The 13,623-nt window shown below is 34.3% G+C and overlaps 1 protein-coding gene across 1 annotated transcript; it reads right to left on the bottom strand.

The window, feature by feature from the left end:
• Positions 1-11,088: 11,088 nt before the first annotated feature.
• On the bottom strand, positions 11,089-12,922 carry mrps21 (mitochondrial ribosomal protein S21). The gene is made up of 2 exons (XM_056268308.1): positions 12,782-12,922; positions 11,089-11,518 (listed from the first exon to the last, which is right to left on the bottom strand). Exons 1-2 carry the CDS (start codon positions 12,862-12,864, stop codon positions 11,338-11,340), a joined length of 264 nt encoding a protein of 87 aa, XP_056124283.1. The 5' UTR covers positions 12,865-12,922; the 3' UTR covers positions 11,089-11,337.
• Positions 12,923-13,623: the final 701 nt, after the last annotated feature.

Genomic DNA, 13,623 nt, shown 5'->3' with positions numbered 1-13,623 from the left:
AATGAATCCTTTTTTTATTGCCTGTGTGTGAAGGGGTTGTAATCACACATTAAAATGATCCACTTGTCGAGTTTTGCTATTACCTCTGAAGGCCAGTATTCCTATTTCTATGTGAAGTCTCCGGGTCGGATTTACCGCGAAATCCAACGGATGTGACGTGCATGCGCGCTCCCGAGCCTCTCTCCTTATATACAGTCTATTGTAGACGGTCAGGGAGTTACGTCCGGTTGAAGGCGCATGTTTTTCGGCTTATATCTCAGTCAATCTTTGATCAATATTCCCAAGACTCTAATCGTTCGTAGTGCTGGACGGGGCCTTTCGAACGAGCCCACCCCCGAGGTCCAACTCGCCCGGCTCCCCGAGTTATAGCCGTTCGAAATCGGGGGTCCCAGCGAACGGCGATCCGGTAGGGGGCATCCCCGAGGCCCGCCCCTCTAGCGTTCGGGCAAGGGTTCCCCTGGGACCTCCTCCCCCGAATTTGAGCTCTCTGGGTCCGGCGTCCGCAATTTTGCAGCGCGCCCGATGGTTTTCTGCTAATATCTCCGCAAAAACGTCAAGTATTCGCCGAGATATTTGCGTAATAGACGGTATTGTCTATGAGTTCGAGCACGAGCGCTCTTGTAAAATTTGGTTGCAATCTGAAACATCACCACTAGAGGCCGCTAAAAGTTACGTAGAGCACCTTTAATGTAGCTACTAAAATAACTAAAACTCAAAAGAAAAATAATAATATAGGCATATATATATATTTTAAATTAATATAATTTTATATATATATATATATATATATAATGGAACATTTCAAAATAAAAACGAATAAAAAACCTATAATTGTATCTCATTAATACTAAAATAACATTGGTGTCACATGAAAATGCATTTTGCAAGATGAACTATTGTGTCCCAAAAATTACCCAAGAAATCCCTTTTAAAGAAGTCATTGGATAATCCATTCATGACTTCTTAACATTTTAGACTTTCAAATGTGGATCATTGTCAAAGTTTGTGTTGGTGAACTTTCCTTGATAGCAGAACTTCTAATAGCAGAAAAAAAGAGAAGTTCAGCTCAGAACAACAAGAGTTATTGGCTCAGTTTCATTCAAAACAAATGAGCTTATGAGTCTGCTCCCTGTGGCCAGTGAAATGCAGGCAATATTATACATTACATTGTATTCTGGGCTTTGGCTTGTTTCATGGTTATTATGATCAAAAGGACATTTTCAAGAGTAATTGTGAGTCTTTCGGGGCAGATGAATTCATTTTGAGCCAAAAACAATATTCAAGTCTGTAATAAGTCAATAAGTAAGTAAGTTCACTATACTGAAGACCTACTGTGTGACATAAAGATTTGGTACATATTTTTAATGTATTCTGAATCCAAAATCAGATTATAGTTAGATTATTATGGACATTACAGAATTACTGTGAATAGAACCTTTAATTTTACATTTTTATTCTGTCACTGTCTGCATCACACATGACAGCATCCACACATGAATGCATTGAAAGCGTATTCACAAAACACTTTTTCAATCTGTAAACCATTGAAGGTCACCGATTCCAGCAGCTCTGTTGTTGCCCATCTGTAGGTCAGCAGCCAACGCACACAACAGAATATAGGTCACATGTTAACCATGCTCTACATTCTCAAAATCAACTTACCCTCACTCACAATGATAATCACGACTCTATTGGAAGCTGGGCACGTTAAGGCCCTTATTGTTCACAGCTGGAGAGACAAACTAATCTGTAGCTAACCAATATACTTGCACTTGATTAAGTCAAACATATGTATGGGTTTTTAGCTGACGTCAGTGTTATTTTAATATCACTGAAATACTATAGTTTTTATTTTGTATATGTATTTTTTAATTTTCTATTTTAGTTTTAGTTATTTTACTGTTTTTTTAATATGCTTATATAGTTTTTATAAATGTGTATTTTAGTTTTAAAATGCCATATATATGCCTAATGAATCGGTAAGATTTTTAATGTTTTGAAAATAAGTGTCTTATGCTCACCAAGGCTGCATTTACTTGATTAAAAATATAACAACAAAAAAAGAGTAACATTGTGAAATATTCTTTAAAAAAATTTTTAAATAGTTTTCTATTTGAATAAATTTTAAAATGTAGTTTATTCCTGTGATGCAAAGCTGAATTTTCAGGATCATTACTCCAGTCTTCAGTTTCAAATGATCCTTCAGAAATCATTCTAATATGCTGATTTGATGCTCAAAAAAATATTTATTATTATTATCAACCTTAAAACAGTTGTGTACAATTTTTTTCAGCATTCTTTGATGAATAGAAAGTTCTATTTCATTTATATGAAATAGAATATTTTGTGAAATTATAACTTTTGATCAATTTAATGCATCCTTGCTGAAGTATTGATTTCCTTGAAGTATTGAAAAAATATTTTGTGAAATTATAACTTTTGATCAATTTAATGCATCCTTGCTGAAGTATTGATTTCCTTGAAGTATTGATTGAGTATTGGAATTTTTCTATTTCACTGCCATTTTCTTAAAAACATATTTTTTGCACTAGGTACACAAAATACTCCCTCTCAGCGCCTTCTGGACAAAAATGTCCCCATTGAAACCCATTAAAACTGCAATTTTTAATCCCAGGTTCATTTAACTATAAAATGATGCAATCTTTTTTAAGAGGCTTTCATTCTGTTGGCAAGGCTTCAGAATTTAAATTTTTACCATTTTTTTATCAGATGGTGCCATTTTTCCAGGTTTGGCCTATAAAACAAATATCGCTTTATTCCTGTTTTCTGCTTCGCCATATTATAGAGCCAATTGGATAAATTGTGCAACGATAATTGTGTGGGTGTGTTGGTATGGATGTCTGAGTGTGGTTAGTATGTGTGTTATAAAAAAATGTGTGTGCTTGTAATATTTGAGAGAGAAAAACTCAATTGCAAATCTAAAATCCAATCACTGTGTGCACCAGTGGAGTTTTGCTGGCAACCAATGGGGGAAATCTGTTACTGCGTCCAAACAAACTCTTACTGAAAGCTCATTTTTTGAGATATCAACCTCAAATTTGGAACACAACTTATTTAGATTTATGGCTTTGAATTTATATCAGTTTTAGAGTTCAACATGTTTCATAAAATATATATTTTATATAAAACAGCGATAATAATGTTCATAAATAATTTTCATAAACTTAAACCTCTATACGAAATTTGTGGTTTCACTTTTTTCACTTGTTTAACTTCAGCAATAATCTGGCAAGGGTCCTCTTTAAAATGAGACCAAACTTAAGTCTTTGCTCCCAAGCATAACATTTTTTTGACAGATTTTTGACATGGACATTTTTGTCCACTTTGTAGCTATGCATAACTTCTTTTTTTTTGTTAATGCTAACTGCGTGAATTTTGGCACAGGTGAGTATTTTTATTGTAATTTTACTATTTCACCCCATTTCCTTTGAAAAATCTTTTTTGCACTAGGTACACAAAATACTTCCTCTCAGCGCCTTTTGGACAAAAATGTCCCCATTGAAACCCATTAAAACTGCATTTTTTAATCCCTGGTTCATTTAACTATAAAATGATGCAATCTTTGTTAAGAGGCTTTCGTTCTGTTGGCAAGGCTTCAAAATGTTAATTTTTACCATTTTTTATCAGATGGTGCCATTTTTCCAGGTTTGGTCTATAAAGCAAATACTTGCTTTATTCCTGTTTTCTGCTTCGGCATATTATAGAGCCAATTGGATAAATTGTGCAACGATAATTGTGTGGGTGTGTTGGTATGGATGTCTGAGTGTGGTTAGTATGTGTGTTATAAAAAAAAGTGTGTGTGTGCATGTGTGTGTTTGTAATATTGAGAGAGAAAAACTTAACTGCAAATAACAAATCCAATCACTGTGTGCACCAGTGGAGTTTTGCTGGCACCCAATGGGGGAAATCTGTTACTGCGCCCAAACAAACTCTTACTGAAAGCTCATTTTTTGAGATATTAACCTCAAATTTGGAACACAACTTATTTAGATTTGATTTTCTTGCCGTTTCTATATTTTATATAAAATAATTTCCATAAATAATTTTCATAAACCTATACCTATATAACTTTTTTTTTCGATTTACTTATTAACTTTTATTTTACTTCAGCACTAATCTGTCAAGGGTCTTCTTTAAAATGATACCAAACTTAAGTCTGTGCTCCCAAGCTTCACATTTTTATGACGGTTTTTCGACACGGACATTTTTGTCCTCTATATACCTATGTGAAACTTTGTTTAATTGATGCACAAACTAAATAAATAATGAATGTTTTCTTAAAAAAAAAACATGAAAACAAAAAATTAAATAATAATACTAAACAAAAAAATCATAAACTGAAATTAAATAAATAAATAAAAGTGATATCCTCTTTACTACAGACGTTAAATTCCTCCTTGTTTTTCACTTACTGGTTCATTGTTGATTTCACAGTGTTTTAGCATGAAGGAGAGGCTCCATCCACAGCTATGAACTCACTGACCCAGCAGCCCATCCCCCTGGTTTACAAACAAGAATATCTGAACCCTGGGGCAGAATGCTGTCACATGACTATACAGCTTGGGATATTTTTCAGCCAGCGCATAGTTCAACATGCACAATTATACCAATTCAAACAGAGCTTTTGGATACAAAAAAAAAACAGGAAATCGTTTAAACGTTGACTGTAAATAAACAACGCTGAAGTGAAAAAAAATGGATATTGTGAATGACATTGTTTAGCCCCAAAGAAACTGAAGGATCAGGAGAGGCACATCTTACATTTTTTTGCTAGTTAGGCTTAAATGCGAACATGACTTCATGCAAAACACAACACTTCAACTAGTATGGCAAGCCGTTTTAACTTTTATTCATTTCCAGGATATGAATTGTTGATATCAACAGTTACATTTTTGATATCAACAATTAAATTTTTTGATATCAACAATTCAATTGTTGATATCAACAATTGAATTCTTGATATCAACAATTCAATTCTTGATATCAACAATTGAATTATTGATATCAAAAATGTAATTCTTGATATCAACAATTGTATTTTCACTAGTGAAATGTCACCATAGACTGCCATTCAAAATCAATTGTTGATATCAAGAATTGATTTCTTACTAGTAGGAATATAATTTTTGATATCAATAATTACATTGTTACTAGTAAAAATGTGAATTCCTGATATCAATAATTAAATTATCACTAGTCTAAATGTCTATTCTTGATATAAATTGCTACTAGTAAAAATTTTCATTTTTGATATCTGAAAATGTATTTCTGATATCAATATTATTTCAGATATCTAAAATGGCTTTCTTACTAGTAACAATCACATTCATGATATCAGAAATTAACATTGTCACTAGTGAAAATTGAATTATTGATATCAAAAATGAACATTGTTACTAGTAGCAATTCAATTGTTGATATCAAGAATAGACATTTCAACTAGTGACAATTTAATTCTTGATATCAAAAATAAAGGTTTTTACTAGTAAGAATTGTATTTCTGATATGTGAAATTGGAATTTCAACTAGTAAGAAATCAATTCTTGATATCAAGAATTGATTTTGAATGGCAGCCAAGCCGTTTTAACTTTTATTCATTTCCAGGATATGAATACTTGATATCAACAATTCAATTTTCACTGGTTAAAATTATAATTATTGATATCAGGAATACTATTTCTACTAGTAACAATGGCAATTTTTGATATCAGGAATTACATTTTCACTAGTAACAATGCTAATTCTTGACATCAACATTTACATTTTCACTAGTTAAAATGATAATTCTTGATATCAACAATTGAATTGCAACTAGTAAAAACTATAATTCTTGATATCTGTAATTGTATTTTCACTAGTGAAATGTCACCATAGGCTGCCATTCAAAATCAATTCTTGATATCAAGAATTGATTTCTTACTAGTTGAAATTCCAATTTCACAAATACAATTCTTACTAGTAAAAACCTTTATTTTTGATATCAAGAATTAAATTGTCACTAGTTGAAATGTCTATTCTTGATATCAACAATTGAATTGCTACTAGTAACAATGTTCATTTTTGATATCAATAATTCAATTTTCACTAGTGACAATGTTAATTTCTGATATCATGAATGTGATTGTTACTAGTAAGAAAGCCATTTTAGATATCTGAAATAATATTGATATCAGAAATACATTTTCAGATATCAAAAATGAAATTTTTTACTAGTAGCAATTCAGTTGTTGATATCAAGAATAGACATTTAGACTAGTGATAATTTAATTATTGATATCAGGAATTCGCATTTTTACTAGTAACAATGTAATTATTGATATCAAAAATTATATTTCTACTAGTAAGAAATCAATTCTTGATATCAACAATTGATTTTGAATGGCAGTCTATGGTGACATTTCACTAGTGAAAATACAATTGTTGATATCAAAAATTTAATTGTTGATATCAAAAAATGTAATTGTTGATATCAAAAATTTAATTGTTGATATCAAAAAATGTAATTGTTGATATCTAAAATGTAATTGTTGATATCAAGTATTCATATCCTGGAAATGAATAAAAGTTAAAACGGCTTGCCTAGCCTATGGTGACATTTCACTAGTGAAAATACAATTACAGATATCAAGAATTATAGTTTTTACTAGTTGCAATTCAATTGTTGATATCAAGAATTATCATTTTAACTAGTGAAAATGTAAATGTTGATGTCAAGAATTAGCATTGTTACTAGTGAAAATGTAATTCCTGATATCAAAAATTGCCATTGTTACTAGTAGAAATATTATTCCTGATATCAATAATTATAATTTTAACTAGTGAAAATTGAATTGTTGATATCAAGTATTCATATCCTGGAAATGAATAAAAGTTAAAACGGCTTGCCATACTACTAGTGCTGAGCCCCCATCCACAGCTATACGTTGAACTATGACCAGACCCATCCCCCATACATCACAGAGACCTTGAACTCAGTGAAAGTGCACTTACTATAAGTTCCTTCCAGTTCAGTGCAGTTCAGCTTTTGCTTAGTCTGGTCACTGAAGCATGGCCAACTTTCAGACGGAAGAATTGTTTGACACAAATCAAGGGTTGCTTTTAATATAAACAAAATAGTGTTGTTGAGTTATTAGTTTCTTTTTTAATAATTTATTAACGATTATACTTCTGGTGATGAAAGTATTTTAAGTGATAGATGAAACATTGCATGAGAATAGGCAGTTTACCCATTAACTTAACCTTAAACGACAAGGTTATCAAATACAAACTTGCTGTGGTTAACAACCCACTAGTTAAAGCATTTGTCAAAAAGGTGAAATTGAAACTTTATAATAATGCTATTTAACAAGATTTCTACATTGCTACATAATATTGCTACATTTAACAGTAAACTTTTTAAATATGTACCTTTAAACATCCTTATACCATGGTCTGTCTGAATACATGATTCTGATTGGCTGGAAAGTGTGCATTTAATCTATTTAATGAATTCCAGTCAGTTTAAGCACCATATTAATGCGCTGTTTTCATTGGCTACTTTCAGACTGTCGGTCCAAATCTGATTTTTTTTTAAATGTGTTTTGAAACCGGTGGAGAAGACAGCCTGGAAAAAAAGCTAATCAAATAATCGGATTTGGACTGACAGAGTGAATGTAGCCATTGAACACAGCACACACAGTCTCACACACGAAGATCAGAGATTGCGGTGTGCACACACAGAAACATTCAGGAATCACAGAAACTTATCAACACTGCCCTGCGATTTTAATTAATAAAATAGCTTTGCTAGTGTATCGCTACATTATACACTCACCGGCCACTTTATTAGGTACCCCATGCTAGTAACGGGTTGGACCCCCTTTTGCCTTCAGAACTGCCTCAATTCTTCGTGGCATAGATTCAACAAGGTGCTGGAAGCATTCCTCAGGGAGTTTGGTCCATATTGACATGATGGCATCACACAGTTGCCGCAGATTTGTCGGCTGCACATCCATGATGCGAATCTCCCGTTCCACCACATCCCAAAGATGCTCTATTGGGTTGAGATCTGGTGACTGTGGAGGCCATTTTAGTACAGTGAACTCATTGTCATGTTCAAGAAACCAATTTGAAATGATTAGAGCTTTGTGACATGGTGGAAGTAGCCATCAGAGGATGGGTACATGGTGGCCATAAAGGGATGGACATGGTCAGAAACAATGCTCAGGTAGGCCGTGGCATTTAAACGATGCCCAATTGGCACTAAGGGGCCTAAAGTGTGCCAGGAAAACATCCCCCACCAAATTACACCACCACCACCAGCCTGCACAGTGGTAACAAGGCATGATGGTTCCATGTTCTCATTCTGTTTACGCCAAATTCTGACTCTAACATCTGAATGTCTCAACAGAAATCGAGACTCATCAGACCAGGCAACATTTTTCCAGTCTTCAACTGTTCAATTTTGGTGAGCTCTTGCAAATTGTAGCCTCTTTTTCCTATTTGTAGTGGAGATGAGTGGTACCCGGTGGAGTCTTCTGCTGTTGTAGCCCATCCGCCTCAAGGTTGTGCGTGTTGTGGCTTCACAAATGCTTTGCTGCATACCTCGGTTGTAACGAGTGGTTATTTCAGTCACTGTTGCCCTTCTATCAGCTCGAACCAGTCTGGCCATTCTCCTCTGACCTCTGGCATCAACAAGGCATTTCCGCCCACAGAACTGCCGCTCACTGGATGTTTTTTCTTTTTCGGACCATTCTCTGTAAACCCTAGAGATGGTTGTGCGTGAAAATCCCAGTAGATTAGCAGTTTCTGAAATACTCAGACCAGCCCTTCTGGCACCAACAATCATGCCACGTTCAAAGTCACTCAAATCACCTTTCTTCCCCATACTGATGCTCGGTTTGAACTGCAGGAGATTGTCTTGACCATGTCTACATGCCTAAATGCACTGAGTTGCCGCCATGTGATTGGCTGCTTAGAAATTAAGTGTTAACGAGCAGTTGGACAGGTGTACCTAATAAAGTGGCCGGTGAGTGTATTTCTCAGCAATGCTTCGCCTCCACGTCATGCATGAAATGATGTCAATCGTCAGTTAACAGTTGGTAGCATTTTTATTAATTCTAACAATGCAAAGTTGTGAAAACATGACGCTTGGGACAGTTGACAGTGCAGTGCTGCATCGTCACAAAAGTTTAGCCTTGCCACTGTAAATATTCAAGCTCAAGAAGACGCAAAAGGGAATGCGTTACTTGAGGAAAACAGCGCGCCAATATTGAATTGAGCTCTCTTTCACATCTTCTTGCGCTTGAACAGACGTGTTCAAACAAAATTGTGTCAAAATGCCTTGCTTGGCAGGTATCCTTGTAAACATAGCCAGTTATGTCCTAACTGAACGTAAACAACTGAGAAATAAAACGCATGAGTCACAGTATATTGGATCCGTGCATTAACTCTTAAAGTGACAGCTGTCTAATATTCCTGCTGATGTTCTTTAATGTTTATCAAACAACAAAAGACAAAGAACAATCACTCATTGCGCTTGACTGAATAACCTTTGTAACTTTAATAAGGATTCATCTGTTTCAACGGGTGTGTTAAAAAATGAGTTGCAGGCCATGAATGCAATAGGCCTCCGTGGATTATCTCTCACAGATATAACCCAGAAATGACTTCCAGTCAAAGCAGGTCTGCATTCACCTGAGCCATACATTTCACTGATGTTTGCTCAAGGGCTTCACATTCATGTGTCACATTATAGTACTGTAAGGGGATTTACAGTTAAAGACCCAGAACCAGATATGATGAAGGAAGACCCGGAGAAAGAATTATAATAAATTGAAGAAAGGTTTTACTGAAGATAGTTTCCAGTTTCATCAGCAGAAGTCAGCTTCAAGACTCACATGGAGATCGTATGCCGCCCCGCTTACAGTTACACCCTTCACCAAGGTCTAAGCTACGCCCTTGCTTCAGGTTGAGTGATTCTTATTGGCTACGAATAAGATAAACATAGTAATTTTCCACACATATACAGATAAAGTGAAGCATATCTCCATCGATTATGCGGCTGACACTCGGACCCTGAAGTTAGGCATGTCGTGATCTTCCAGGTCGCACATTTGGGTTGCTGGGCGCCAACATGTCCCGAACAACAACTCGGTCAATTTCCAATAATGCAGTGGTTCCTTAACCTGTAACCAAAAAGACTAACACACACACCGACACACAGCTTTTCCAAGGATGGATTTGGCCAGGCTCTAACTATTAACAGGAGAGTCCTCTCAAAACATCAAGATAATGCGTTCTTTCTCTCAAGGAGAGCTACACTTTAATCTAACTGGAAAGTAGGGCTTTAACAAAGAGTTGGTCCCTTAAACTATACTGTAGACTTCAATGACCCCTGTGACCATAGTTGTTAGAGTACCCTAGAAAAACAGATGTATGTATTGACACATGTTGAAGACCTTTCTCAAACAAAACATATTTCCATATTTCATTTCTGGAAGCCATGCTAAATGAGCAAACACCGTTACTGCATTCATATCAAATACAGACATTAGAGAATACATGAAACAAACATTTCAGTAATCACACTGGTAACTTCTATAACAAAGTAAAATCTCACAAGCCTAGTGTGATATTTAGAAGGAAAAATATTGATTTATACCTTGATTATAATCACTCATTACATATACCGTCTGGTTTAGTCTCTTTTTTTAAAGCCGCTGGTAATTCCACTTTACCAGACAATAGAGTTTAGCAATACTTCCCCAATATTTAACCAGTCATTTAAAAATGTAGACAGACTACATAAACAAAATTTGTAGGTAGACTTAAAAGAATCACTGATAGGTCTCAGGCTTTAACAGACCTTTTACATTTTCAAATTGTTAGCATGGAGAAAAGATAAGATTAATGAGTGACTACGCTGTTCCCACTTCATTTAGCATTTGTTTGAATTGGTTTGCTATTGCTACTTTAAACATTGCATAATGTGCACATTTTAATTGCTAGCACTGAAAAGAATATTTTTTACATTCAATAAAACACAATTCATATTTATGTACAATGCATTTATTGTTAGTGATGTTTAATAAAAATGACAAATTCCTATGATTTTTATTATTAATAAAAACATACAGTGGTTTATAGCCTACAATATCACAACACAAGATGGAAATAAGGTGATGATAGAACAGTCCTGCAATGACCTTTTGATGGTCTACGTGTTCAAATGTTCCCGTGGATCTTCATCTTTGTAAAACACCTAAGGTGCTTCTGAGGCAGATCACAATGCATGACTCATCTGGTGGTCAACATGAACAGTCAGTTTGTGTCATCTTAACATCCAAGCCATGGATCTTGTCTTTGTGACCTTGCTACGAAAGATATCTTGCGGGCCATCTCAGCGTTGTAGATTCTCTTACAGTTGTCGTAACTCCTTCTCTGTCGCTCACGACAGGGTTTCTCATAATATCTTCTACGTTTCACAGATTCAATTATTCCGTCAGAGGACAGCACTCTGCAGAGAAAAAGAGCACATAACAACTACAATATTTGTAAACATGAAATAGCCTAATGAATTATTTGGTTAAATGGCTGAAAACAAGGCAACCTTTCAAACCAAATCCAAGCTTAAGCGTTGCAAAAGTATGATTATAAAACCGATCCAAGGTAAGAGTTTTGATATAATCAGTGTTTTGATCATATGTTCATGCCCAGATTGCATGACTACAACTCAACTGCAGCCCCTAATAAACTTCTGCAATGATGTATCTAACTTACAATTTTTCATTGACTTTATTTCATTTAATCTACTGACAATTTATATCCTTTTCTTTCACCACATTAGTGCATTACAGATATTTTAATATTCCTATTTTTTTTTATTTTATATTATATAGGCTACCATTTTATACATTTAACATTGCATACTTTCTCCTCAGAGCACATGTTACTCTGCAAAAACTTTGGCAATACAAATGCAGTTTTGTCATGCAAATAAAGCACACCAAAATTGAAATTGAGATTATTTAAGACATTATTCCGATTTTTTTTTTTTTAGCTAATTACAAGGTCAGGCAACCAAGGTTATTATCGTTAACTGAAACTATTAAAAACAATTTTGCTAATTGAAAAAGCAGAAAAAATAAACCACATTTTAGATGAAAAAATATATATAGATCAAAGATTACAAATCTCACTTTGGCATAGCTGAAATAAGTTGAAGTTGTAGCGTGAATATTGCTAACTGGAAATAATTAAAAACTAGATATGAACGAACTAAAACTGAACTAAAAATAAATTAAAAAGCACATACAATTACTAAAAATTAAACTGTAATTAAAATATAATATATATAAAATAAAAGGTAAATAAAAATATTAATACAAACTATAATAGCATATAGAAAATACTAAAATAACACCGCAGGCAACAAGGTTTAAAATAAACTAATTTACGATGAACCCTAACTAATGACCTGTCATTCATTATTTAACATACTCATGTTATTATGCGTTACCAGGAAAATCTACTAATTCTATTTTTTATATAACTTATTGGTTCGTTCAAAGTCTTGATGAGGGCTCTCTGCAAGTTTCAGCAGTGCATTCATAGTTGCATCAACTAAATGACCTAACGTACTGAGAACAGATCAGTAGCGGTAGGTTTACATCACTTGACATGTGTCGTGTTATTATGATGGGGTTACACCAGTTAATAGATTTATAACGACATTTCTTAAATATATAGATCTCAAAATCACTCGACATCCGATAAATACCTGCTCAGAGCGCCGTATGCAGCATCGACATTGCCGTTCTGGACCAAGACAGTCCGAGCGATGAAGCGAAGGTGGTTCGCCATGTTTCCTCCGTGTTACCGTCAATTGTGCTCGTGTGGAAATGCGATCGTTTGAGCAGACAGTTCCTGGACTTGATCTCGCGAACTCTAGGTGGCGCCAAATGGATTTTAAAAAATCAACAGTTGCGATTCATGAACTAGAATAGGCTACTGTGTGTTTCAACGGCTCAGTCACACAAAAGAGAAATTAACTCATGCAAATGTATTAATTTGAAAGATTTTTACAACTACTTATAGCTTCATTTACAAAACAGGACGGAACCTAACAGGATGGAAATAAAGAGCTAAAGTTAACCATTCCTCAGTGAGAGATTACATGAGGGACGACCTTGATGTTAATTTAGATATTTTTAAGCATATTTTTTAAGTTTTATAACACTTTATGTAAAATTTCACCTGGAGGATGACTAACAGGATGAACATTTAAATTAAGGACACAGCAAAAACCTATTAAATGATTACCTTTTACAACAATATTCTCAGGAATGCATATTTGTTGATTAGAGGAAAAAATAATACACCTGGAGTATTAATAATAATTAAATGCTGTTTGTTTTCCCCTTCATTTTAGAAGTTAAATGTATAGTACCGTTAAAGAAATAGCATACAGAATTAACTAAGCCTGCATATTAGGTCCATTGAGCTCCTATGTTTTGTGAAACGAAAGGCTCTTCACATGGCATAGTGATTGTTATCACAAACGGCTCACTTAGTCTCCCAATAATTGACTTTTTATGTAGAAAAATTCCCCCTCTTTCTTTC

The sequence above is a fragment of the Rhinichthys klamathensis genome, unplaced genomic scaffold (assembly GCF_029890125.1).
Source record: "Rhinichthys klamathensis goyatoka isolate OS25496 unplaced genomic scaffold, OSU_Roscu_1.1 h1tg000271l_1, whole genome shotgun sequence".
Classification (NCBI taxonomy): Eukaryota; Metazoa; Chordata; class Actinopteri; order Cypriniformes; family Leuciscidae; genus Rhinichthys; species Rhinichthys klamathensis.
The sequence above is the reverse complement of the archived record's forward strand: the minus strand, read 5'-3'. Positions and strand labels throughout refer to the sequence as shown.

Excerpts from the sequence above, each read along its gene's own strand:
- mrps21 (XM_056268308.1), bottom strand. The coding sequence starts at position 12,864 with ATGGCGAACCACCTTCGCTTCATCGCTCGGACTGTCTTGGTCCAGAAC. Across the intron at positions 11,519-12,781 it reads GCATACGGCGCTCTGAGCAG|AGTGCTGTCCTCTGACGGAA; the intron begins GTATTTATCGGA and ends TTTTCTCTGCAG.